Here is a 25,648-nt window from a genome sequence, read left to right on the forward strand (position 1 = left end):
TTTCTATCTGTGAATTCTTTGAGTTCTTCTTGTGCCCAACTGCTTGTCCATTGCTTCCCTACCTCTCTCTCCTCATCTTTCTCAATCCTCCTCGCCATCATTCTGTTTAGTTGTTCCTCAGACACCGATGGCTGGTCCCACCTTAGGACCTCTGCACTGGGTGTTTCCACTGCCTGAACTGCTCTTCCCCTGAGAAGCCACGTGGCTCTTGACTATCTCCTTCATGCCTTTGTTCAAATGGTGTCACTTTCTCTGAGAGCTTCTCCCTGGTTACCTCCCAGGATGTCCCTTGCTTTATTTTTCTTCTTAGCATTTAAATCCATCTAGCACTGTGTGTGTTTATATTTGTTTATGTCTATTTATTTTTTTTATTGACATGTATTGGGATGCTGTATTTTCTGCTCATCCATCTTATTTGCCATGTCTCCACCTGCTGGAGTGCCAGCTCCTCCTTGGCAAAGATTTGGGGCTGAGTCATATCCTTGATGTCTGTGGCAGCACCCGGATACAGCAGGTGGTCAATTAATAGTTATTGATTATATTAATACAGGTTGGGCATCACTAATCAAAAAAATCTGAATACCAAAATGCTCCCAAAATTGAAAGCTTGTTGAGCACAGACATTATACCACAGTGGAAAATTCCATACCTGACCTCGTGTGATGGGTTACAGTCGAACTCACGCACAGTTGGGGTTGTGTCTCAGCAGTAGAGTGCTTGCCTACCATACATGAGGTTCTGGGTTCAGTTCCCAGCACCACAAACAAAACCTCAGGCTCACCAAAAGTATTGTTTAAGTTACTTTCAGGATATGTGTATAAAGTTCATATGAAAAATAAATGAATTTTGTGTTCAGGTTGAGCTCCATCCCTAAAATATCATATATATAATCCTTAAAATATTATACGTGTATGTATGTAATATGTACACATGTGATATATCATATATATCATTGTGAGATATATATATGTATATATATATATACACATACAAACATATATATGGTATATCACACTTATATGCCAATATATATGCAAATATTCCAAACCCCCCCAAAATGTGAGTTCTGAAACACTTCTGATCCAAGCATTTCAGATGAGGAATATTCAACCTATGGTTATCCAACCAGTGGCCTCACATGTGCTGGTACATTCCAGTCCTCTGTGCAAGCACTCTCTAGAGCCTGTTGCTCTATATGCTGTGTGTGCATTTGGGGGCTTAGAGGTCCCCTGACCCCCGTTCCTCTCTGCTCCTAGCCCAGTGTATGAGAAGTACTGCGCTGACCACTTTGCGGATGGCCGCTGTGACCAGGGCTGCAACACTGAGGAATGTGGCTGGGACGGGCTGGACTGTGCCAGCGAGGTGCCAGCGCTGCTGGCCCGCGGCGTGCTGGTCCTCACGGTGCTGCTGCCTCCGGAAGAGCTGTTGCGCTCCAGCGCGGACTTCCTGCAGCGGCTGAGCGCCATCTTGCGCACTTCTCTGCGCTTCCGCCTGGACGCGCGGGGCCAGGCCATGGTCTTCCCTTACCACCGACCAAGTCCTGGTTCAGAATTACGGACCAGGCGGGAGCTGGCTCCTGAAGTGATCGGGTGAGTGACTCCACCTGGAGCAGCTGTGAGTTCAATTCCCAGCACCACAAACAAAACCTTAGGCACAAAAAATATTGTTTAAATTACTTCCAGGCGGTGTGTATAAAGTACATAACGAAACATAAATGACTTTTGAGTTTTGGCTTGGGCTTCATCCCTTAAATTATATATTTGCATATGTGTATGCAAATATCTACATGCAAATATTCCAAAGTCCCTCCTAATCCCCCAATCTGAATTCTGAAACACGAGGGAGGCTCAGAGCCCAGCAGGGGAGGGGCACTCGTGACCTGGATCTTGTGTGTTCTCTTCCCTGAGCATCTGAGAGTCCTCCTTAGCAGTGTTTCTCCCACAGGCTTTCCTTCCTTCCTTCCTTCCTTCCTCCCTCCCTCCCTCTTTTCTATTTTATTCTTTAGATACTGAGGATTGAATCAAGAGCTTTGCATGCTAGGCAAGCACTCCACCACTGAGCTACATCCCCAACCCTTTTTATTTTATTTTGAGACAGGGTCTGGCTAAGTTGTCCAGACCCTTGTGATCCTTCTGCCTCAGCCTCCTGAGTAGCTGGGATGACAGGTGTGCACTGCCATACCTGGCTCCCACAGGCTTTTCAACCTCTTTTTCATTGACATTTACTGCCAGATCATTCTTTGCTGTGGAGGTCTGTTCTGTGCATGGTAGGATACTTAGATACTTAAAGCATCCCTGGCTTTTACTCCTTAGATGACAGTAACACTGCCCCCTAGCTGTGACAATGAAAAAACACCTCCAGATATGAGCAAGTGTCCCTTAAGGGGAGGTTACAGACTTACGCCTTGGGTGTAGTGCTACTTACTTCTGGAGATACAGGTGGTTTAGCAGAGTGTTTAAGGGGCTTGTGTAGGCTTTTTTTTTTTTTTTTTTTTTTAAAGAAATGAGAAATGTAGAAAAATGTAAAAGTATCCTGTTGGTGACCTGGTAGAGGGAACAGAAAGGGACATGGTGTTTGATGAGTATGCTGAAGGAGCTTGAGAAGGATGGGTCCCAGACACAGAAAAGAGATAGCGGGATGGGGGTAGGGGCAGGCTCTGATTGGATGCAGCTGGAAGCAGAGGAAATGGAGGAGGGATCTGATGTGCCTTTCCTCTGCTGAAATGACTGAGTGATAGGACATGTGGTGAAAAACAGGGGCTACTCTGGGCTTGTAGAGTCTGAAGGGACTGGAGATGTGGCGGGGAGACCCCCAGGAGGCAGAAGATAGAAACAAGAAAGACAGTAGGATGTTGAGAATCATCGAAACTGGGAAGGGATCAGTGACGTGGGGAGAGAAGGAAACAGAGCTGTGAACAGGGATACAGACGTTTAGACTGGGTGAGAGAAATTAGCTTCAAAAAGAGAAGGAGAAGCACTGGAGCTGAGCTCAGTGGCGGAGCGCTTGCCTGGCACACCCTAGACCCTGGTTCAGTCCCCAGTACTGCAAATGAAAAGCAGAACCTATGCTCAGAACCTCACCTCACCACTAGGGTGGGTGAGGAAGTTACCGCGATACTGACATAAAAACATTGTCTATTGGACTTTTGGCTCTGAGAACACCGGTGGACGCAGCAAGACTTGTTTTCGGGGTGCAGTGGGATTGGAAGGCAGGTGGGTAGTGGAGACATGGCAGGTGGAGATGGCTCTTGTGAGGCTGGTGTGGGGAAGGAGGATGGGGCTTGGTGTCTGAGATGCATTAGGCAACCTCTGAGCCCTTGGATCCCTCGGCTCTGGCCCCACAGCTCTGTAGTGATGCTGGAGATTGACAATCGGCTCTGCCTGCAGTCGCCTGAGAATGACCACTGCTTCCCTGATGCCCAGAGCGCAGCTGACTACCTGGGGGCCTTGTCAGCTGTGGAGCGTCTGGACTTCCCGTACCCACTGCGGGATGTGCGAGGTGAGGCTGGGCAGGGACAGCGATGAGGCCCTGGCGGGTGGCTGCAGCCCCAGGGCGTGGTGGCACTAGCGTCTCCTGGTTCTTTCTTGCAGGGGAGCCGATGGAGCTTCCTGAGCCAAGTGTGCCGCTGCTGCCACTGCTGGCTGCGGGCGCTGTCTTCCTGCTGGTCATTCTCGTCCTGGGCGTCATGGTAGCCCGACGCAAGCGTGAGCACAGCACCCTCTGGTTCCCCGAGGGCTTTGCACTACACAAGGATGTAGCAGCTGGCCACAAGGGGCGGCGTGAGCCTGTGGGACAAGATGCACTGGGCATGAAGTAAGGACCCTGTCTTCTCCTTGCCTCTGCCTGTGGGGACTCTGTGAGCCCTGCACTCCACCTCGGTCTGACTCTGACCTCTGACCCCATCTTCACCTTACCTTAGACTCCGTCTGGTATTCCTGTGTTCAGTCTCTTGACTGCTAACTCCATGATTCCTGGGGATCACCCCAGATTCCTGACCTCTGATTTTATTTCCTATATCATCATTTCCCTGATTCATATCCTTCCTGGACAACACCCTAAACCAGTTTCTCAGAATTTCCCCTGATTCATTCCTATGTGACTGCCTGACTCTATGACCCTTGTCTGCATCCCAGCCCCTCCCCAGCTCCCCATCCTTATTCTCTATGATTCCCACAACCAACCCTTGCTCCAACCTATCCTTACCTTTGACCTCACCTCTGACCCCCTTTCCACCCAACTCATGTTCATTTCTCATGATCCTTAATTTCAATCTTAACCTTGGACCTCACCTGTAACTTGATCTCTCTCTCAAGACCCCAGACCCCATTCTGAGTGTAACATTTCCCTGTGATTCCATGACTCCTGACCCTTCACCACAACCTTTTCAATCCTGGCTGCCTACCCGATTCCATATGAGGGTAACTCCATCTCCATGACCTCTGACACCATCTTCTGTAACCCCTGTGGTATGCCTGTGGCCCTCATCTATCCCCTAATCTACTGCTCTGACCCCTGACCCCACTCCTGTCTCTTCCCTGATTCCACTTTACAACTCTGGCTGCCAGCCAGCATGATCCCTGACTACACCCCTTGCAACCTTGACTTTCCCTCCCTCCTTCCCTCCCTCGTTGAAATCTGTATCTTGGCCCTCCCCCTGCACCTACTGACTTAGTGCCCCAATCCCAACTCCAGACCTCTGACCTTGCTTCTGTGACATCTGCTCTCACCATTCTCCAAATCCTCCTCCCAGGCCAGATGCCTCCAGTGTTCTTTCTTACGTTCTCTTCTTCTCATTGGTCCTACAGGAACATGGCCAAGAGTGAGAGTCTGATGGGGGAGGTGGCCACAGACTGGATGGACACAGAGTGCCCAGAAGCCAAGCGACTGAAGGTGCTGTCCCTTTCCCTGCCCCTTGCCCCTGTGTCTGGAATGGGGACCCCAGTCATTAGTGGGAGAGCACAGGGGAGTCTCTGCTCTCCCTCCCTCCCCAGCTCCAGAGAATAGCCATAGTTTTGTGACCTCATTTCCTCCTTGGTGTGGCTCTGTGCTCTTGGAGGAAGAAGAGATCGGTCATGGGGCCCACAGGGTTCTCTAGGTAGAAGAAAGCATTCCTCCATCCTGCCCCTCCTCAACCAGGTTCCTGCTCCCAGGCCAGCATGGGGTCATCTCAAAGAAATGCCTTGACCCAGGTAGCAAGTCTGCTTTCTGTCTGTTGGTTCTAAGCTTGTCCAGCATCCCCAATGTGAATGTGTATCCAACTGGTCCTGCTTCATTTCATCTCCTGGTGCCTTCTCGTGGGCTCTGTGTTAGCTCAGACTGTGTCCTTGTCCATTTTCTATTCAGTCCAGAGCTGGATAATGTGTTTTTTTTAAAAAGAAGTTTATTTGGCTCACAGTTTTGGAAGCTAAAAGTCGGAGGTTTGGGCCACTCTGTGGGTTTGGTCTCTGATGAGAATCTCATGGTAGATGGCATTATGGTATCAGGAGTTCATGCAGGAAAGATCATATGGTGAGGCAGGAAGCCAGAGAGAAATTCAAGGGCAAGATTGACTCTTTTTATAACTCAGTTCCCATTCAAAGGAACTAACTGGGTCCCTTGAGAAACTACATTAATCCCTTTCAAGGGCAGAGCTCCCAGTAACGCAGTTATCTCCTCTGAGACTCCACCTTTTAAAGGTTCCACCACCACTAAATATCACTGCATCGAGGACCAAGCTTCCAGCACATGAGCTTTTGGATAACCTTAAACCATATCCAAACCATAGCAGCTTGCCATAAGATTATATCATAGACTGGGTGGCTTCAATAACAGAAATTTACTTTCTCACAGTTTTGGAGGTTATCAGGGTTGGTTCCTGGTGAGGGATCTCTTTCTGGCTTGTGGACAGTCACCACCTATTTACTCCTTTCCCAGATAAATACCAGTTCTTGAAGGGTTAATGCTTATCCTCTACCCCTATGTTTCTTTTACCAGGGGTTTGTAGTTTCCAGAGTATAAGTTTTGTGCTTCTCTTTTTCAATTTAATTCTAAATATTTAGTTCTCGTTGCTATTGTCAGTGGGTTGCTCTCTTAATTTTGTTTTCATTGTGTTTGTGTTGGGGTGCTGGCAGGTGCTGTTCCCTATGCCTCTTTGTGTATGTAATACCCACTTTGGCTTCCCAGCCTCTCCCTTCTTCCATCCTGGATCGAAATTGCATTTCTTCCTCTTATTAGCTCCCTGAGCTCCAGGGCATCCTTATTTCCTTGTCTGTAAGAGAAGCAGGATATTAGTGATTTTCCAGCATGCATACATCTCCATCACTAAATGTGGGAATGCCCAGCCCCATTTCTGGTAGTGTCTCTCCCCACCTCCAAAGGGTGAGGTCTGAGAACCCGGTCCCTGTTCCTCCAGGTAGAAGAGCCTGGTATGGGGGCTGAGGAGCCTGTGGATTGTCGCCAGTGGACCCAACACCACCTGGTTGCTGCTGACATCCGTGTGGCACCAGCCATGGCACTGACACCACCACAGGGAGATGCAGATGCCGATGGCATGGATGTCAACGTGCGTGGCCCAGGTTAGCCACCTCCCAGAGGAGGCCTTTCACCTGTCCTACATTGGAGAGGTTACATCTTGGTCTGTGATCTGGGGAATGTCTGGGCTTCTGTGTGTATGTGTGCGTGTGAATTGAGATTCTTGGTTTGTACATAATAAAAGCCCAACTCAGACTAACTTAAGTAAATCAAGGCATTTACTGCCATGTAACTGGAAGTAGTGGGCCCATTTGGATCCTGGAATCAGTATTCCACTCTCCATGCCTTAGCTCCTGCCTTACAAAACCTTTCTTTGCTAGTGCTCTAGCAAAAGTCTCAGAATGCCTTCTGATTGGATGGACTGTGGTCACATGCTCATCTTTGAGCCAATAGGTGTGGCCAGGGGGCTGGAGTATGCAGATTGGCTGGTCCATTTGCCTGTTGTTGAGCCAGGGAAGGAGATTGGCCTCTACTAGGGTTTGAGACTGGAGAATGGGGTGCAAATGATTTCTTAAGGAAAACCGCAAAAGCTCATGCAGGGTGTAGCAGATCCTGTTGTCCAGATCCTCTTGGATCAATCTTTGCCACATTTCAGAGTATTCCTTTTCCAGCTTTATTTTGTTTTTACTCCAAATGGCCTATACCTGTTGCTTTCTTGAAGTCCCCCATGCTACGGGGGCTGGAGTGGCTGGGAGTATTTTGTCCTTGGGGGTGGCTCTTAGTTGGTGGATGCAAGAGTATGGAAGGCTCCTTTATCTTGAACTAGATTACAACTCTGGGGTACAGCTAACTTTAGAGTCCGCCTGTGGGATCAGACTGGAAACCCTTCTGGAATTTGCCTGATCTTGTGCTTGCTGGACCTCCTCTGTCCCTTGTCCTATATCCCCGACTCCCTAGGAGCCTTTTTGTGATCAATCATGTGCCCATGAGTCCTCATCCTGGGGGTGGGTGTGCAGATGGCAGGATTTGCCACTTTCTTGTCCTCCTATGTGTCCTGTTTGCTCCTAATACAGTGCCGTTGGCATTATCTCCTGGAAAAACCTGTGTCTTTGTGACATGCTCTGGTCCCTACAGATGGTTTCACCCCGCTCATGCTGGCCTCCTTCTGCGGTGGGGCCCTGGAGCCAATGCCAACTGAGGAAGATGAGGCCGATGACACATCAGCCAGCATCATCTCAGACCTGATCTGCCAGGGGGCCCAGCTTGGGGCTCGGACTGACCGTACAGGCGAGACTGCTCTGCACCTGGCTGCCCGCTATGCCCGGGCAGACGCGGCCAAGCGGCTGTTGGATGCTGGGGCAGACACTAATGCGCAGGACCACTCGGGTCGCACCCCTTTGCACACAGCAGTCACTGCTGACGCCCAGGGTGTCTTTCAGGTGAGACAGGTCCACCTCTTTGGACATTAGAGATGGGGTTGGCATCAGCCGAATATGGGTTTGAGCTTGGTTCGTTCTTTCAGAGCTTGTTTTTTTTTAATTTGGAAAATGGAAGCTGGGTGCCATGGCTCATGCCTGTTATTTCAGCTACTCAGGAGGCTGAGGCAGGAGGATCACAAGTTTGAGGCAACTTCACCAGACTATCTCCAAAAAAAAAAGGGAATAAGTCTGTAGCTCAGTGATAACATGCTTGCCCTGCATGAGAGAGGCCCTGGGTTCCAACCCCAGCATCACAGAAAAATGATAAAGTGGGAATCTACCTGAATACAATGTCTGGCAAGGGCAAATTGTGTCTGAATTAAGATTCTTTTCCACTTCAGAATGTTACAGATGTGTATCTATACAGCTGTTCTATTTGTCACTGTCAGTACTGTATTCAGTTAATCACATGAGATATTCAGCACTTTTGTTTTCTCTTTGCAGTTCTGGGGATCCAACCTAGGGCCTTGCCCACTCCAGGAAATCACTCTTCACTGAGCTACATCCCAGCCCAATGCAATTATTAAATAGGTTTTGTGAATGAGGTGTGGTGTCACATGCCTGTAATCCCAGTGACTCTAGAGGCCGAGGCAGGAAGATCACAAGTTCAAGGCCAGCTTTGGCAACTTAGTGAGACCCCCCTCTCAAAATAAAAAGGGCTGGAGAAGTAGCTCAGTGGTACAGCACCCGTGGGTACCTGGGGAAAAGTAAATAAAATGAAATAGGCTTTTTTGTTAGATGATATTGCCCATCTGGAGGCTGCTGTGAAAGTGTTCTGAGTACTTTCAGAGGTGGGCTAAGCTTAGCCCTGATGTTTGATAGTATAGGTGTATTACATTTGTTTTCAGTTTAGTATCTTCAATATTTGATGGGTTTATTAGGATATAACTGCACTATAAATCAAGTGGCATCTGTAGCTTGGTTCCAGAGGAATGGGGATTGGGGACCTCAGTGGGGGGTGCAGGCTTAGGGGTGCTCCTGAGCCTTCCATTCCTGCTATGGCTTCCCTGCGGCATCTTCTCTTTTCCAGATTCTCATCCGGAACCGCTCCACAGACTTGGATGCCCGCATGGCAGATGGCTCCACCGCACTGATCCTGGCGGCCCGCCTGGCCGTGGAGGGCATGGTGGAAGAACTCATCGCCAGCCACGCCGATGTCAATGCTGTGGATGAGCTAGGTAGGCTGGCAGGCTGGCTGAGGAAGCCATGGGTGCGGCTGGGAGGATGTCCCCTGGGCCCTGACTGTTGATGTGAATTTGCAGCCGTGTCACTAAAGCTCATGCACACATAACCTGGCTCTCACAAGGACTTAACACACTTTTGCAAGGTCTTTAGGGCATCTCAGGGGTTTAAAAAAGGGTGTGCTTCTCCAGGACTCTTCAAGCTGCTTTGTTGGAAACTCACTTTACTTCTACCTGCTGGACAGTTGTAACAAAGTTGCACATTGAACAAATTTGTAATGATGGTGGCTCCCCAGAGCCCGCTTGCTGGCTCAGACCAATCTGTGCTGATTCAGCCATCTGTCTGCAGGGCCAGAGGGCTTCACACAGCTGGAGATACGTTCAGACACTTCCACACTTCCTTTAGAGTAGGTGTTCTCAACCTCAGCGTCATGCAGTTTGGGGTGGGATAGTTATTGGTTGTGGGGGGACTGCCCTGTGCACTACAGGGTGTTGAGTAGCATCCTTGGACTTGACCCCTTAGATGCCAATTGCTATTGGCATCTTGATGTGTGACAACCAAATGTTCCTAAGGAGAAAATTGTGCTTGGTGGGGAACCACAACTCTAGAGTAGTACCGGGCAATAACACTTTCTGTGGTGGTGGAAAGAAATATTCTTTGTGGGCACTGTCCAATATGGCAGCCACTGGCCATGTGTGGTGACTATTGATTACTTGAAATGTAGTGGGAACAAGTGAATAATTAAATGTTCTTTTAATTCATTTAATTTTAAAAAAATTTTTAAATATTTTTGTTTTAGTTGTAGATGGACACAATACCTTCACTTATTTATCTTTATGTGGTGCTGAGGATTGAACCCAGGACCTCACGTATGCTAGGCGAGTGCTCTACCACTGAGCCCCAGTCCCAGCCCAGTTTTTAAAATATTTTTTGTTTAATATATATTATAACTTTTTGTTTTATTTGCTTTAAAATACACACACACACATACATACAAATGTTCAATTTTTTTGAGTCATAATTCATGTACTGTATAATTTACCCTTTAAAAATCTAAAGTATAAACTTTGGGCTGGGGACCTATCTCAGTGGTAGAGGGCCTGCCTAACATGTGGGAGGCCTAGGCCTAGGGCTCCATCCCTAGCAACTGCAAAAAAACAAACAAACAACAAAAAAAAAAAAAACAAAAAAACAACAACAACAACAAAGTATGATATATTCAAAGGTTTTATTTTTATTTATCTTTTTTTTTTTTTTTTTACTCTACTGGGGATTGTAAAATGCATTATATTTTTGCATAACCACAGAGTTGTGCAGCTATTGCCACAATGAATTTTTGGAATATTTTCATCACCTGAAAAAGAAACTCTCACCCCTTAAGCAACATTTGCCGATCCCTCACGTCTCCAGCCCTAGGCAGCCATTAGGTACTTTCTGTCTCTGGATTCACCTGTTCTAGACATTTCATATCAATGAAATCATGCCATGTGGCCCTTCGTGTCTGGCTTCTTACTTTATGTTTTCAAGGTTCATCCACCTAGTGTCATGTGTCAATGCTTCACTTTTCTTTTCTTTCTTAATATTTTTTAGTTGTCAATGGATCTTTTTTATTTTATTTATTTATTTATATGTGGTACTGAGGATCAAACTCAGGGCCTCACACATGCCAGGCAAGTGCTCTACCATGGAGCCACAACTCCAGCCCCTTCTTTTCTTTTTAATTAATTAATTAATATTGTGGTACTGAGAATTGAGCCTAAGACCTCATACATGCCTGGCAAACACTCTGCCCCTGAGCCATATCCCCAGCCCTTGTTTTTATAGCTGAATAATATTCCACATTGTGGTTGGACCACTTATCCATTTATCCATTGATGGGCATTTGGGTTTTGTACTTTTTGGCCATTATGAATCATGCTTCTGTGAACATTCAAGTACAAGTTTTTGTGTAGAGTAGTTTTCCTTTTCTTGGGTACATACCTAGGAGTGGAATTTTTAGGTCATATATTTTTAAAGAATATTTTTTAAATTTATTTTTTAGTTTTAGGTGGACACCATATCTTTATTTTATTTTTATGTGATGCTGAGGATCGAACCCAGTGCCCCATGTGTGCTAGGCGAGCGCGCTACCACTGAGCCATAACCCCAGCCCCCAGGTCATATGTTTTTTCAAAGCAGTTGCCCCATTGTGCAATTCTACCAGTGTTGTATGAGGGTCCTCGGGTCTCCATATCTTTGAAAATGCTTGTTTTTTTTTTTTTTTTTAAATCCCTCTTTCTTCTCCTTTTCCTCTTTTAAAACATGGTCTCACTGTGTTGCTCAGGCTGACCTCAAACTCCTAGGCTCAAGCGATCCTCCTGTCTCAGCCTCCTGAGTACTAGGACTCCAGGCATGTGCCACCTTGCCCAGCTTTTTCTGTCTGATTATAGCCTCCTAGTGAGTATAAAGTGGATAGCCCTCTGGTGGCTGATGATGTTGAGCATCTTTTCATGTGCTCATTTTATCTTCTTTGAAGAAATGTTTATGGAGATCCTTTGCCTGCCCCTCCCCCTTTTGCATAGATAGTGAGATCCTTTTTTTTTTCAGTGCTGGGGATTGAAGATCATGCATGTTAGATAAGCTCTCAATCACTGAGCTCCAGGGTTTGTCTTTTTCTGTGGTACTGGGGATTGTGTGGTGCCCAGGGGCACTCTACTACTGAGCCACACCCCCAGCCCTTTTTGATTTTTTCATTTTGAAACAAGGTCTCACTAAACACTGAGGCTAACTTGGAACTTTCCATCCTCCTGACTCAGCCTCCCAAAGCCCATGTCTGTAATCTCAAGTGGTGGGAATTATAGACATGGGCCACCATGCCTGGCTTCTTTTCACTTATTTATGTTTTTGGTACTGAGATTTGAGCCCAGGGGCACTTTACCACTGAACTACATCCCTAGTCCTTTTTATTTTATTTTGAGACTGAGCCTTGCTAAGCTGCTGAGGCTGGCATAGAATTTGCAATCTTCCTGCATCATTCTCCCAAGTTGTTGGGATTATGGGCATGTGCCACCATGCCTGGCTGCTATTATAATTATTATTATGGTACCTGGGGATTGAACCCAGGTGTGCTTTACCACTGAGCGACATCCTTAGCCCTTGTAATTTCTATTTTGAGACTGGGTCTTGCTCAGTTGCTTAGGGTCTTGCCGAGTTGCTGAGGCGGGCATAGAACTTGTGATTGTCCTGACTAAGCTTCTTCAGTTGCTGGGATTATAGACATGCACCACTTTGCCCAGCTTCTTTAATTTTCTTGGTGTTGTTCTTGATGGTGTCCTTGGAAGCATAATAATAGATAAATTGTATATCATAAATAAAATATACAATTTACCTATTGTTGTTCATTGTTGCTTTTGTGTTTGGTGTCATGTCTCAGAATCCTTTGCTTAAGGAGGTGAAGATTTACTCCCATGTTTTCTTCTAGAGGTTTTATAGTGTGAGCTCTTACATTTAGACCTCTGGTTCATTTTGATTGAGCTTTGCATAGATAGGATACAGTTGTTTGAGCACCAATAGTTGAAAAGACAGTTCTTCTCATTAAATGGTCTCAGCACCTACTTTATTGAATTTTCATTAGTTTAAATGTGAAAGTCCACATGTGACGAGAAATGTCTGCATTGGACAGCACAGCTCTAGGTTCAACCGAGTTAGGTCCACACAGCAGCTCTTATATATGAAGAGCCATTGGGTGTGTGCACACAGTGTACCCCTTGGTCAGAGGAGTCATGCAGTTCTCCATACACACGAACCCAAATACAGGTACCAAGGCACTTGTAGCAGCCTCTCACCCTCCTACCCCCTGCCCACTTACGATTCAGGACCTGGGACATGAGTCTTACCTTGACCCTGATTTCTTTTCCCCTTCCAGGGAAATCAGCCTTACACTGGGCTGCAGCCGTGAACAATGTGGAAGCCACCTTGGCTCTTCTAAAAAATGGAGCCAACAAGGACATGCAGGACAGTAAGGTGAGCCCAGGCCCTCAGCCCACCGGAGGGGGGCCAGCATCAGCATAGCCCCCCACAGGTGGCAGAGAGCAGGGTGGGATAAAGCTGGTGGGGGCATTCATCCTGCCTGAAGCCAGTTTTCAGGGGTAGGATTTGGGGCCAAGAGGCTTCAACAGTGGATCAGAGAAGTGTGTTGCATTTGCTCTGTGACCTTGGGCTAGTTGCCTAACCTGGGTAAAGTAGGGCAGTAATGATACCCATTCATTACTTCTCTTGAGGATTCAGTGAGCTAGTGTGTTTTCAAAGTGCTCACTGGAACCTTAGTGAAAAGTAACTGTTAGGATCTTTGCTTAAAAATCCTTCTAAGGTGGTTTTATATAATCTCATTTTATAAATGGGAAAGATGGGTTCGGAGGGGTGGTGGATTCTCTGCTTATTTAAAATTTCCATATTTTATGTATTATTTTTTTTCCTTTTACCTTTAAAAAATTACTTTAAAATATAATTTATTTTGATTACTGAGATTTTTGGTGCTCCTTTAAGTTCTGTGCCTCAGGTGACTGTTTCACCTGAGTTACCTGCTGGGTGAATGTGGTTCAAAGGAAACAACTTGCCCAGGTTCCCTCTGCATAGCTGGGATTCCAGTCCAGGGGGGACAAGCTCCAGTGCACAAACTCTTGGTCCTCAGGCTTCCCCCAGAGCCTGGAGACCTTGCTGGTGTTGACCAGAGTGTCCTTGACCTTGACATCTCTGGGTTCTGCCCCCTCCCCCATCCCAGGAGGAGACCCCGCTGTTCCTGGCTGCCCGGGAGGGCAGCTTCGAGGCTGCCAAGCTGCTGCTGGACCACTTTGCGAACCGGGAGATCACAGACCACCTGGACAGGCTGCCACGGGATGTGGCCCAGGAGCGACTGCACCAGGACATCGTGCGGTTGCTGGACCAGCCCAGTGGGCCGCGCAGCCCCCCTGGTCCCCATGGCTTAGGGCCCCTGCTCTGCCCACCTGGGGCCTTCCTCCCAGGCCTCAAGGCAGCACAATCTGGAGCCAAGAAGAGCAGGAGGCCCCCTGGGAAGTCAGGGCTGGGGCCGCAAGGGGCCCGGGGCAGGGGCAAGAAGCTGACGCTGGCCTGCCCGGGTCCCCTGGCCGAGAGTTCCGTCACTCTGTCGCCGGTGGACTCGTTGGACTCCCCACGGCCCTTTGGTGGGCCTCCTGCTTCCCCTGGAGGCTTCCCCCTTGAGGGTCCCTATGCAACCGCCACAGCCACCGCAGTGTCCTTGGCGCAGCTCGGTGGCACAGGCCGGGCAGGTCCCCTAGGGCGCCAACCTCCTGGAGGCTGCGTGCTCAGCTTGGGTCTGCTGAACCCTGTGGCTGTCCCCCTCGACTGGGCCCGGCTGCCTCCACCTGCCCCCCCTGGGCCCTCATTCCTGCTGCCCCTTGCACCGGGACCCCAAATGCTCAACCCTGGGACCCCCGTCTCTCCCCAGGAGCGACCCCCGCCCTACCTGGCAGCCCCAGGACATGGTGAGGAATACCCAGCAGCAGGGGCCCACAGCAGCCCCCCAAAGGCTCGCTTTCTGCGTGTCCCCAGTGAACACCCCTACCTAACCCCATCCCCAGAGTCCCCTGAGCATTGGGCCAGCCCTTCTCCCCCCTCCCTCTCGGACTGGTCCGATTCCACACCCAGCCCTGCCACTGCCACGGGGACCACTGCCACAGCTGCTGGGACACTGCCTGCCCAGCCACACCCCTTGTCTGTCCCCAGCTCCCTTGCTCAGGCTCAGACCCAGCTGGGGCCCCAGCCAGAAGTCACCCCTAAGAGGCAGGTGTTGGCCTGAAACACGCCCAGTTCCTGGATCTTGGGGAGTTGGGGGGCATCCCCTCCTGACTCCTCCCTACTTTAGTTTTATTCATTCTCTCCTTTCTGTCTACCAGCCTCCTGCGGTCCTGCCTTGCCCTGGTCATCAGCCCAGGGCCTCAGTTTTCCTTTATTTATAATGGGTGGGGACTGACCTCCTACCCGCTCAGTCTTGTAACAAGTCTGGGACCTCCTCTTACCCCCTCTCTGCCCCCCAGTTTTCTCTTCCCTCCTCATTTTCTCACACTCTGACATGAGTGAATTATAATTTTTTCCTTTTTTTTTTTTTTTTTTACATTTTGTATAGAAACAAATTCATTTAAACAAACTTATTATTATTATTATTTTTTACAAAGTATATATATGGAGACACTCCCTCCCCCCTGCGAATCCCCCAGTGCCCCTGTGGGGCTGAGTCTGTGGGCCCATTCGGCCAAGCTGGATTCTGTGTACCGAGTACACAGGCATGACTGGGATCCCGTGTACTGAGTACACGACCCTGGTATGTACCAAGTAGGCACCCTTGGGCGCACCCTCTGGGGCCAGGGGTCAGGGGAGACTTGGGAGCCTCCTCCCCACCCCTCTTCCCTCACTTCACTGCATTCCAGATGAGACTTGTCCTGTAGCCTTGCTGGGGAAGGGCCCTTCTGGCCTGAGCCCCCCTCCAGGCTCCCACCCTCCCAGAGTTTGGGCCATATCCCTTTGGGAACGGGGGGCAGCTGGTGGAAAATGGGGGCCAGGGGAGATGTGTGCATTCTATCCTGTCTTCCCATAAATATGGAACTGCAGGCAGGAGAGAGGAGCTGCCTGGGTGGCACCTTCTGGTACTCCCCTGGCCCGGGCTCATGGCAGAATAGAAGTATTTTTAGGCTATTTTTGTAATATGGCTTTTGTAGCTGAATTCAAGCCCTGCATTGTACAGCCCCATTTCCCTCACCGCCTAATAAAGGAATAGTTAACACTCAGTGTCATTGGTCTGTGTCTAGGTAAGGTGGGGACTGGTGGTGGCTGGGCTCTTGTCTTTCCAGGGCTAAGGTGAGCTCCCATTTTGGGCTAAACCTATTTGGTTTCCTTGGCCACTCATGCTTTCTCTTTTAGCAGGTGACTCCACTGATTGGATCAGGGGTGGTTGCCAGAATTAAGTCGAGCCAATCAAATTTCCGTGTTCAAGAACTTTTTTTCTTTAAAAACAAAGAAAAAAAAATATATATATATATATTTGTCTCTTTTTAAAATATTTTAATTGGACACAATACCTTTCTTTCTTTATTTTTATGTGGTGCTGAGGATCGAACCCAGCGCCTTGCACATACTAGGTGAGCGCTCTACCGCTGAGCCACAACTCCAGCCCCTGTTCAAGAACTTTCTATAATGGAGATGCTAAGTAAAACTATCAGTTGGTGGGATTTTAAGGTCTCGGGTAGATTAAGAAGTATTGGTTGCAATTCGAGGCAGTGGGTATTTCACACTCCTGTCCCCCATGGTGCTGGGAATGGAACCTAGGGCCTCAGGCATGCCAGGCAAGTGCTCTACCACTGAGCGACATCCCCTGCCTTTGTGCCATGGCTACTGATGAGCAGCCAGACAGCACCATGATGAAGGTAATGTGCTGGGAAAATCGGTTGAGCACTAAATTGGCTCCCTAAGGCTGGAGGGAGTCTCAGATCCAGATACAATATTGATTGCACTTAACTGAGTGTTTGTTCATTCCATTGAAATCAGCAGGTATGTATTAATTGCTATGTAAGTGCCAGATGCTGGTTCTGTATGACTCTCACCTTGACTTCATGCTGTGGAGTTCTGAAGATATCCCTGTGGACATGTAATAAAGACTCTCTTACATACACAGCTTCAGTGGGTTTCTTTTTTTTTTCTTCCTCCTCCTTTCTCCCCTCCCTCCCTCCCTCTCTTTCTTCTTCTTTTCCTCTCCCTTCCCCCGCTCTGAGCTACATCTCTAGCCCTTTTTATTTTTGCTTTGGCACAACGGGGTTTATAGGTATGCACTACTGTGCCCAGCTTGAATGGGTTTCTGTTTCTTGCAACAAACTATGCTCCAAGACAAGTTGTGTTTAAGGCTCCCTAGGAAAGTGCTATAGTTTGGATCTGAATGTCCCCAAAGGCCCAGATGTTGAAGGCTTAGTCCCCACTCCATGGTACTATTGGGAGGTGGTGGAACCTTCAAGAGTGGGCCTAGTGGAGGAAAAGTGAGGTCATGGGTGTGCCCTGGAGGAGGATATGGGGACCCTGGCCTCTCCTGTATTTCTTTTCACTTCCTCGCTGCCATGAGGTGAGAACTTTGCTCCATTGTGTGCCGTGATGTACCACCTCACCACAGGCCCCAAAGCAAAGAAGCCAATTGCTCATGGACTGAAACCGTGAGCCAAAGTAAACCTTTTCTCCTTCAAGTTGATTTTCTGAGGTATTTTGTAATAGCAATGGAGAGCTGACTGACACATCATGGAGGGTCAGTGGAATAGGATGTCCAAAAATTCTCCGTGTCACTTGGAGTGCTCTTGGATGTAAGTGACCCAAGAATCAATTGGTTTAAGCAAGAGAGAAGTTTACTAGGTCACATAAAGAAAAAGGGCCAGCTTCCGTGAAGTTTGACCCAGCAGCTCAAATGATGTCAACCAAGGCTGAGTTTCTTTTCATGCCTACAGCTTTTCTCTTCCTCAGTTTTATCCCCAGGCTCCAGTCTCTCTTTTATACCCCACAACTCCAACACTCTCTCTATGACAGCAAAATAAATGTCAAAGTCATAGACCATATTGCACTGTCCAAGGACGAGTGGGGTTGATTTTCTATGGACCTCAATTGGGTCATGTATCCATCCTCTAATGTAGAGTTTCTTTTTCTTTCTTTTTAAAATGTTTATTCTTAAGTTTTAGGTGGATATCTTTATTTTACATTTATAAGGTGCTGAGGATCGAACCCAGTGCCTTGTACATGCTAGGTGAGCACTCGACCACTGAGCCACAACCCCAGCCCCTAATGGAGGGTTTCTTAACTTCAACAATATTGACACTCGGGAGTGTCACTCGGGGCCAGATAATTCTTTGCTGTGGGAGCTGTCTCCAGACATTGATAATTATTCACTGAGAGGCAGAATCAACCCCTGCAATGGGATATGGGGTGTGCTAATTTCTTTCTTTTGCAGTATAGTGGAGGGAACCCAGGAGCTGGCATTTGCTAAGCATATGCTGGACCACTGGCTACACCCCAGCCCCAGCCCCAGCCCCAGTCCCAGGCTGTGCTAATTTCTTAATGAGTTTCTTAAAGTCCGCTCTGTTACTGGGGGTGGGATACATTTAGAGGCAATCAGGTTTGCAAGATGAATTCTGTGGAAGCAACAAATTGCAACAAATTAACATTCACTCCACTTTCCCCTTCCTTTGGCTAAGTAGAGATGCAACAGTCTTTTCTAATTTTTTCCTATCAATTGAGTGCTCAATTGGCTCCCTAAGGCTGGAGGGAGTCTCAGATCAAATTGGATCAACTATCAAGTTGGTTTTATGTCCTGTTCATCTAACTGCTACCTATTTATTGGGCTCCTATTGTAAGTCAAGTCCTGGGCAAGTTGTTGACAGTAAAATGATGGACGACACAAGCCCCCCCACCCCACCCCAGTCTCTACTCAGGGATTTGAGGCTAGTTAGGGGGGGTATAGGAGGTGCCCATTATGTTCCCTTAGAGTTTACCATTTTTAGTTCAAGCTGGAGGTGTCTGGCTGTAAATGCTTGAGATTTCTACCTGGCAACTTTCTTTTGTGTGATGTAGGAATAAACCTCGACGAATGAGAGATGGTTGGGAGTTGGTGGATACATACCTCAGCTTCCTCACCTCTCTCTCTGGGGGAAATTCTGAGGCAGGATCCAGTTTTTTGAAGGCTGCCCATTGGGACTGAGGTTCACTTACCCATGACAGCACCGCACCTGCTCTTCCTCATTTTGGAGCTCTCTGGAATGATCTCTCTATTCAGAATTTCTGACACTTGACTCCTTGGCTGGAGAGCAGTCCATCTTAGCTGTGTGTGTGAGTAGATACTTGGGAGTGGTAGCTAAAATACCTGTTGAGGCTTATGAAAGTCTGGGGAGCTGGGTTGTGGTTTAGCTGTAGAGCACTCGCCTAGCACATGTGAGGCCCTGGGTTTGATCCTCAGCATCACATAAAAATAAATAAATAAAATAAAGGTATTGTGTCCAACTATAACTAAAAAAATATTAAAAATAGTAAAAAACAAAGTCTGGGGACCCTTCTTTTTGAAGGCCATAGAAATGAGGAGACAATCACCCTCCCCAGTCTGTTTTCTCCACTGTATCTTTCAACCCTGGCTTTATGAAACAGGGCCTTGGAGAAGAGTGTCCCACCGAGGGAATCCACCTTTTGTACCAGGTAGAGCCAGCTTTACTTGTTAGCACTTGAGACTCCCAGGAATGGTCAGGGAGGGGTGCCAGGTGGAGAACCAGGAAGCCTGCCTGCCATCGTGGTTGGGGAAAATGAGCTAGTGGGATTCAAGGTTTCAGGTGATGTGACTTCATCAGTGCCCCACAGTTGGGATGGTTTGGGGACTTTGGATTTGATGTCCCAATTAGCTTTCTTTCTTTTTAAAAAATTGGTTCTAATTATACATGATAGCAGAGTGCATTTCGATTCATTGTACAGATATGGAGCACAACTTTTCATTTCTCTGATTGTACACAATGTACAGTTGCACCATATGTGCAGTCATACATGTACCTAGGGTAATGATGTCCCTCTCATTTCACCATCTTTCTGCTCTCATCCCCCTTCCCTTCCCTCCCTCCCCTTTGCCCAATCAAAGTCCCTCCATTCTTCCCACAGCACCCCCCTCAGCATCCACTTATCAGAGAGATGATAAGATCCACTTATCATTTGGCTTGTGGTTTTGGGGGATTGGCTTACTCCATCTATTTACCTGCAAATGCCATAATTTTATTCTCTTTTAATGCTGAGTAATATTCAGTTAGAAACTCCAGTGGGCTTTTTCACTGTCAGGACAACAATGGAGCAGCTGAGTGGCTGCCCTTTGTCCTCCAGATCTTCCCTGCACCTTCCCCACTCTGTTCTGTGCCCCAGAGGATGACGGTGGTGGTGGTGGGAGACATCAAGTGACTCCTTTGCTCTCTGATGCCCACTTGGGATTGGCCAATGGGAGGCACGGGTGGGAGATTAGAGGGTGAGAGGTATTCACTTATTTATCTTGACATGGAGTCTTGTTATTTGCCCAGGCTAGCCTCAAACTCCTTGGGTCAAGGGATCTTGCTGCTTTAGACTCCTGAGTAGTTGGCATTACAGGTGGACACCACTGTACCTGGCTTATGAAATGTATTTATGAAATATATTCATTTCTCTGGTTTGCTGCAGGGGGAAAAAGTACACTCATTGATCTTCATTCAGCTACTTTCTCTACATTGGGGTCATTTCCCCTCTTCTTGGCTCTTCTCAAAGGATGGTTCCATCCATTGCCTACTCCCTGACCATGTCTCATTAATATAGCATATTCTCTTTTAGTTTTTCATCTATTTTTATTTATCAGTCTTCATCATCATCAAACATATCTTTCTATATAACCATCAGCAGCAGCATCAGCCATTATCTTCTTTGTTTCTTTCTAATTTTCTATCTTCTTAATTTCTCATTTTTATTTTTTTAAGTACTGAGGCCAGAACTCAGTAGTGCTCTATTAATGAGCTACATCCATAGCAGTTTTTTTTTTTGAGACAAGGTCTTGCTAAATTTCCCAGGTGGGCCTCAAACTTACAATTCTCCTGCCTCAGCCTCTGAGTAGCTGGGATTATAGGTGTGTGCCACTGTACTCGGCTTCTCTATCTATCCATCTATCTATCCAGATATCCATCTTTCTCTCTCTCTCCATTCAACCATCATTTATCTATCATCTTTTTATCCATCTATTGATTTATAGTCTTTGATGCTTTTACGTTCTATCATTTATCACCTTTCTTTTTTTCTATCTATTCATTCTCTCATTCATTTTTCTATATTTTTTAAAGAGAGAGAGAGAGAGAGAGAGAGAGAGAGAGAGAATTTTAATATTTATTTTTTAGTTTTTGGCGGACACAACATCTTTGTTGGTATGTGGTGCTGAGGATCGAACCCGGGCCGCATGCATGCCAGGCGAGTGTGCTACCGCTTGAGCCACATCCCCAGCCCCGATTTTTCTATATTATTTTATAGGTACATTATAGTTGTACATAATAATGGGATTTGTTGTTACATATTCATATAGATACACAATATAACAGTATAATTTGGCCAGCATCACTTGATTTTGTTCAATTAGACATTTGAACTGCTGGGTTAAAAAAAGAGGTGATTTCATAATTACTTTAAAAAATCAAGACGCTCAGTCTCTGGAGCTTTAACCAAATGCCTGCTCCCATGATCATTGCAGAGTAAGCTGTACACAGGTTTGCTAAAAGTTCTATCCCGAAGGAAACAATCCTCTGAAAATTTAATGCTGCACAATATGAAATAATGCCATTAGTCTAAACCTTAGACTTCATGAAGAGTCAGGTGGGAAACTCGGAACTGAAATGACTACGTTCTACCTCTGTGTCACACTCAGCCTAGAAATGCATCCACAGGAGGTGTGTAGATGACTACATCATTGTCATGGCAAATCATGCTGCTTCTCAGGCACCCATCATGCCAGAAGATCTCAAGAACAGAGAAAAAAGGAACAAAGGAGATGTGTTCAGGCAAGTTGGTGTGGAGAAAGCCTCTCTCTCGCTCTCTCTCTCTTGTTTTTTTTTAAAAGGTAGAAAGATTTTCTTTGAGATAAAGATTAAGCAATCATCTGAAATGAGCCTCCTCATTTGATTTGAGAATCAGCAGAGAAAGTATTTTTTGAAATTAAGATTATCAGAAGTCCATATTGAAATAAAGAACTCCTACATTGATGAATTTGATACTGCTTACAAGACAACAACAGGAATCTTTGCGACAACTGCCAACAAGATGTTTTGGGGAACAAGAATTTTACTACCAGACCAAAAATTGAAAACATGAAAAACTGTGTGGTTGTTAAGATATATCAAAAGCAAAAGCAAAAGTAACAGCTAGAATTCTTGAAAGCACTTTCCTTCTCAGCAGATCTCTTGGGTCCATCAAACACATGGGATGCATGATTATTTCTTACTTTTTAAATGAGGGAAAATGCTTAGCTCTAAAATAGCAAATTAACATTTTTGGGAAAAGAATATACCAGAACATGTATGCACACAGTGTTTTAGCCAGCTTTTTTGCTGCTGTAACTAAAAGAATAAATTTATTTAAACGTTCGCAGTTTCAGAGGTCTCAGTCCATAGGCTCCATTCCTCAGGGCTCCAGGTGAGGAAGGACATCATGGAGGAAGAGTGTGGTGGAGGGAAGCAGTTTACATGATGATCATAAAGTGTGCGTGTGGGGACACTCCACTTAACAGATGCAAAATATAAATCCTAAAGGCACCCCCTGCCCCTGGGACCTACCTCCTCTAGCCACACCTTACTTGCTTTCAGGTACCACTCAGTTAATCACATCAGGGAATTAATTCAGTGATTGGGTTAAGGCTTTCACAACCCAATCATTTCTCCTCTAAACCTGCATTTCTCCTCTTCATGAGCTTTTGGGGGACATCTCACATGTAAGCCATAACACACAGTCATTCCTTAATGTAGAACTCCAACTCCAATCTCCTACACTTGACGTGGAGAGGTTAGCTTTAAACAGGTGTTTCTCCCTTGGGAAGGGGAAGATTGGGGAAGGTGGAGCTGGAGCCTGGTGGTTGGCTGTCAGGAAGCCATAGGTAAATACAGAGGATCAATGTAGGGGCTAGCTCGAAGCTGTCTACACCATTTCCATATTAAAAATCAGTGCATTTGGGCTGGGGATATAGCTCAGTTGGTACAGTACTTGTCTCACATGCATAAGGCCATGGGTTCGATCCCTGGCGCACGTGTACACACACACACACACACACATGTACACACATCATCAGTGCATTCAGACAGGTCAGTTGGATCTGCCAGACTGTGGGTAACATAAAGACCACCCTCTGTGTCCTTTGCCCCACTCTCTAGCTCCATAAATAAATGCTCTGAGCAAGATACCTTTCCGACCAAGACCAGGCTGTTTTGTTCAAGATGGAATATATCTTCTTCTTGTTGTTGTTTGTTTGTTTTGTTTAAAGGATTCTGTTTTGTTGTTTTGTTTTATTTTGGCTTTTAGAGCTAAGATACTGAGATGGGAGCAATTTGAAGAATTCAAATTGGACTCAGTTTTCTCATTCATTTATTTTGTTGTTGTTCAGCTCTATGAGGTAAAATGAACATCTATGAAATGTAATGAATTTTAAATTTGGGGATGTCCTGATAAGTGAATGTAGCCATATAGCTACTACCAGAATCAAGTTTTCTTGTGTCTTTTTGTAGTCAATATCCTCCCAAATTCCTGGCTCTGGGTATCATGGATCTACTGTCTGTCTCTAGAATTTCAAGTAAATGGAATCTTGTAGCAGTGGATTTTAAGTCTGGCTTTTGAGATTCATCTGTGTTGTTTCATGCAGCAGTTACCATATCATGTGTACCCCTTTTTATTGCAGAAGATGGCATGTGTGATGTGTTGTACAAATATACCACAATTTCCTTACCCATACTTGTTTCCATTTGTGACAGGTCGTGCTACATTCCATGGGCAATTACAATGTGTGAGAATTACAGCAGCTCCACATCTTTATTAATACTTGGTATAGTCAGTATGCTAAACTTCAGCTATTCTAGTGATATATGTTTTTTAAAACTTTATTTATTTATTTTGCAGTACTGGGGATCAAACCTGAGCCTTGCAGGTGCTAGATAAGTGTTCTGTAACTGGGCTAAACTCACAGCCCCTATATTAGTGATATTCTTCTATATTCTATGTTTTATGTTTCAGTAGTTCCTCCATTTTGTTGCAGAGTAATATTCCATATATCTTTGTTTAACGATTGAAGGACATTTTTATCATTGAAGGGTTGTTTCCAGTTCTTAATGGTTATGAATGGTACTGTTAAAATGTTTTTTTTTTGTGTGTGTGGTATTGAGGATTGAACCTGGTGCCTTGCACATGCTAGGCAAGCATTCTAACACTGAGCTACATCCCCAACTCTTTATTTTTCAGTTTGAGACAGGCTCTTGTGAAGTTACTTAGGGCCTTGTTAAGTTGTTGAGGCTCCCTTGAACTTGTGATCCTCCTGCTTCAGCCTCCCGAGTTTCTAGGATTCCAGGCATCCACCACCACACCAGGCATAGCATACTTGGGTTTAAATTACTTTAAATATTTTCTTCTTAAAAAAAAAAAGGTATGCTCTATCACTGAGCTACATCTCAGTGCCTTTTTAAATTTTTAATTTTGAGAGCAGGTTTCACAAAGTTACCCTAGCTGGCCTTGAATTTGCAATCCTCTTGCCTTAGCCTCCCAAGTAGCTAGGATTACAGTGTGCACCACCACACCCAGCTCCTTTTAATTGTAATTTCTGTCTTTAAATCACATCTATCTTCCTGCATGTTACCATATGGAATTAAAAGTAGTCACACAACTCCTTCAATATTTTTCTTAGATATTTCTTTCACCTGATATCCTAGTTCCTTGTACTTAAAATTTGCCTTCCACAAAAACCCTTGATTTTGTATATAATGTAGCCAAGTTCTTTTTCAATTCATATAATGTACTTTACTCCAGTTTCCAATAATATTTACCTCATTTTATTCTGAGAACTCATCTCAGGTACATCTTTCTATCAATATCATGATCATGGCCACTTAAATAATCTCTAAGAAGATTCAGACCTGCCCTGCATCTTTCTTTCTCCTTTGTGTGTGTGTGTGTGTGTGTGGAGGTGGGTACTGAGGATGAACTCAGAAGCTCTCCACCAACCGAGCACATCCCCAGCCCTATTTTGTATTTTATTTAGAGACGGGTCTCACTGAGTAGCTTAGTGCCTCATTTTTGCTGAGACTGGCTTTGAACTCACCATCCTCTTGTCTCAGCGTCACCAGCCGCTGGGATTACAGGCATGTTTCACTGCAACCGGCTCCTGCCCTGCACTTCTTCCAGTCTCTACTCGTCACCTAGTTCCAAAGCCACTTCCACATTTTCAGGTATTCGTTATAACAAGAATCCAACTTGTGGTGCTGATTTTCTGACTTAGCTTGTGTGTGTTTCCTGGTGCTAAGAATTGAACTGGGGGCCTTGTGCATGCCAGGCAAGAGCTCTCCCTCTGAGCTATGCCCCAGTCCCTGTGTTCGCCTCTGTTGTTTCTGCTACAGTATGATATAACATCTTGGGTAATTTCTAAAGGAGAGAATTTTTTAATTTTTTTTTTCCTGGAGGCTGGGAGGTCCAAGAAGCCATATCTGGCCAGGGCTGTGGTTTCACCATCTCATGGCAGAAGGTAGAAAGGCAGGAGAGCATTAGAAACAGGGAGGGGGCTGAGACCACTCCAAGGGTCATTATCTACTTCCCCCATGTTGACATTAGTCCACTCAAAAGATTAGAACACTCACGACCTTATCCTCTCTTCTAGTTCCCACCTCTCACAGTTGTTGCTTTGAGAATGAAGATCCCACCACGTGGGGCTGGGGAAGTAGCTCCGTGGTAGAGCGCTTGCCAATATGCACAAGGCTTTGGGGCCTGTCGCAGCA

At 46.2% G+C, this 25,648-nt stretch overlaps 1 protein-coding gene across 3 annotated transcripts in view; it reads left to right on the plus strand.

The window, feature by feature from the left end:
- Nucleotides 1-15,910, plus strand: part of Notch3 (notch receptor 3) — a 35,228-nt gene extending 19,318 nt beyond the window's left edge. For all 3 annotated transcript variants that reach the window (XM_046436967.2, XM_046436968.2, XM_058576530.1), the window contains 9 exons: nt 1,257-1,589; nt 3,344-3,498; nt 3,591-3,813; nt 4,806-4,890; nt 6,392-6,554; nt 7,585-7,889; nt 8,959-9,106; nt 13,015-13,112; nt 13,870-15,910. In XM_046436967.2, the coding sequence (XP_046292923.1) occupies nt 1,257-1,589; nt 3,344-3,498; nt 3,591-3,813; nt 4,806-4,890; nt 6,392-6,554; nt 7,585-7,889; nt 8,959-9,106; nt 13,015-13,112; nt 13,870-14,925 (2,566 nt within the window). In that variant the 3' untranslated portion in view covers nt 14,926-15,910. The remainder of the gene's footprint in view (nt 1-1,256; nt 1,590-3,343; nt 3,499-3,590; nt 3,814-4,805; nt 4,891-6,391; nt 6,555-7,584; nt 7,890-8,958; nt 9,107-13,014; nt 13,113-13,869) is intronic.
- The last annotated feature ends 9,738 nt before the right edge of the window (nt 15,911-25,648 follow it).

Source organism: Marmota monax, unplaced genomic scaffold (assembly GCF_021218885.2).
Source record: "Marmota monax isolate L192 unplaced genomic scaffold, Marmota_monax_Labrador192_F-V1.1 WCK01_AAM20220418_F8-fsc00021, whole genome shotgun sequence".
Taxonomy (NCBI): Eukaryota; Metazoa; Chordata; class Mammalia; order Rodentia; family Sciuridae; genus Marmota; species Marmota monax.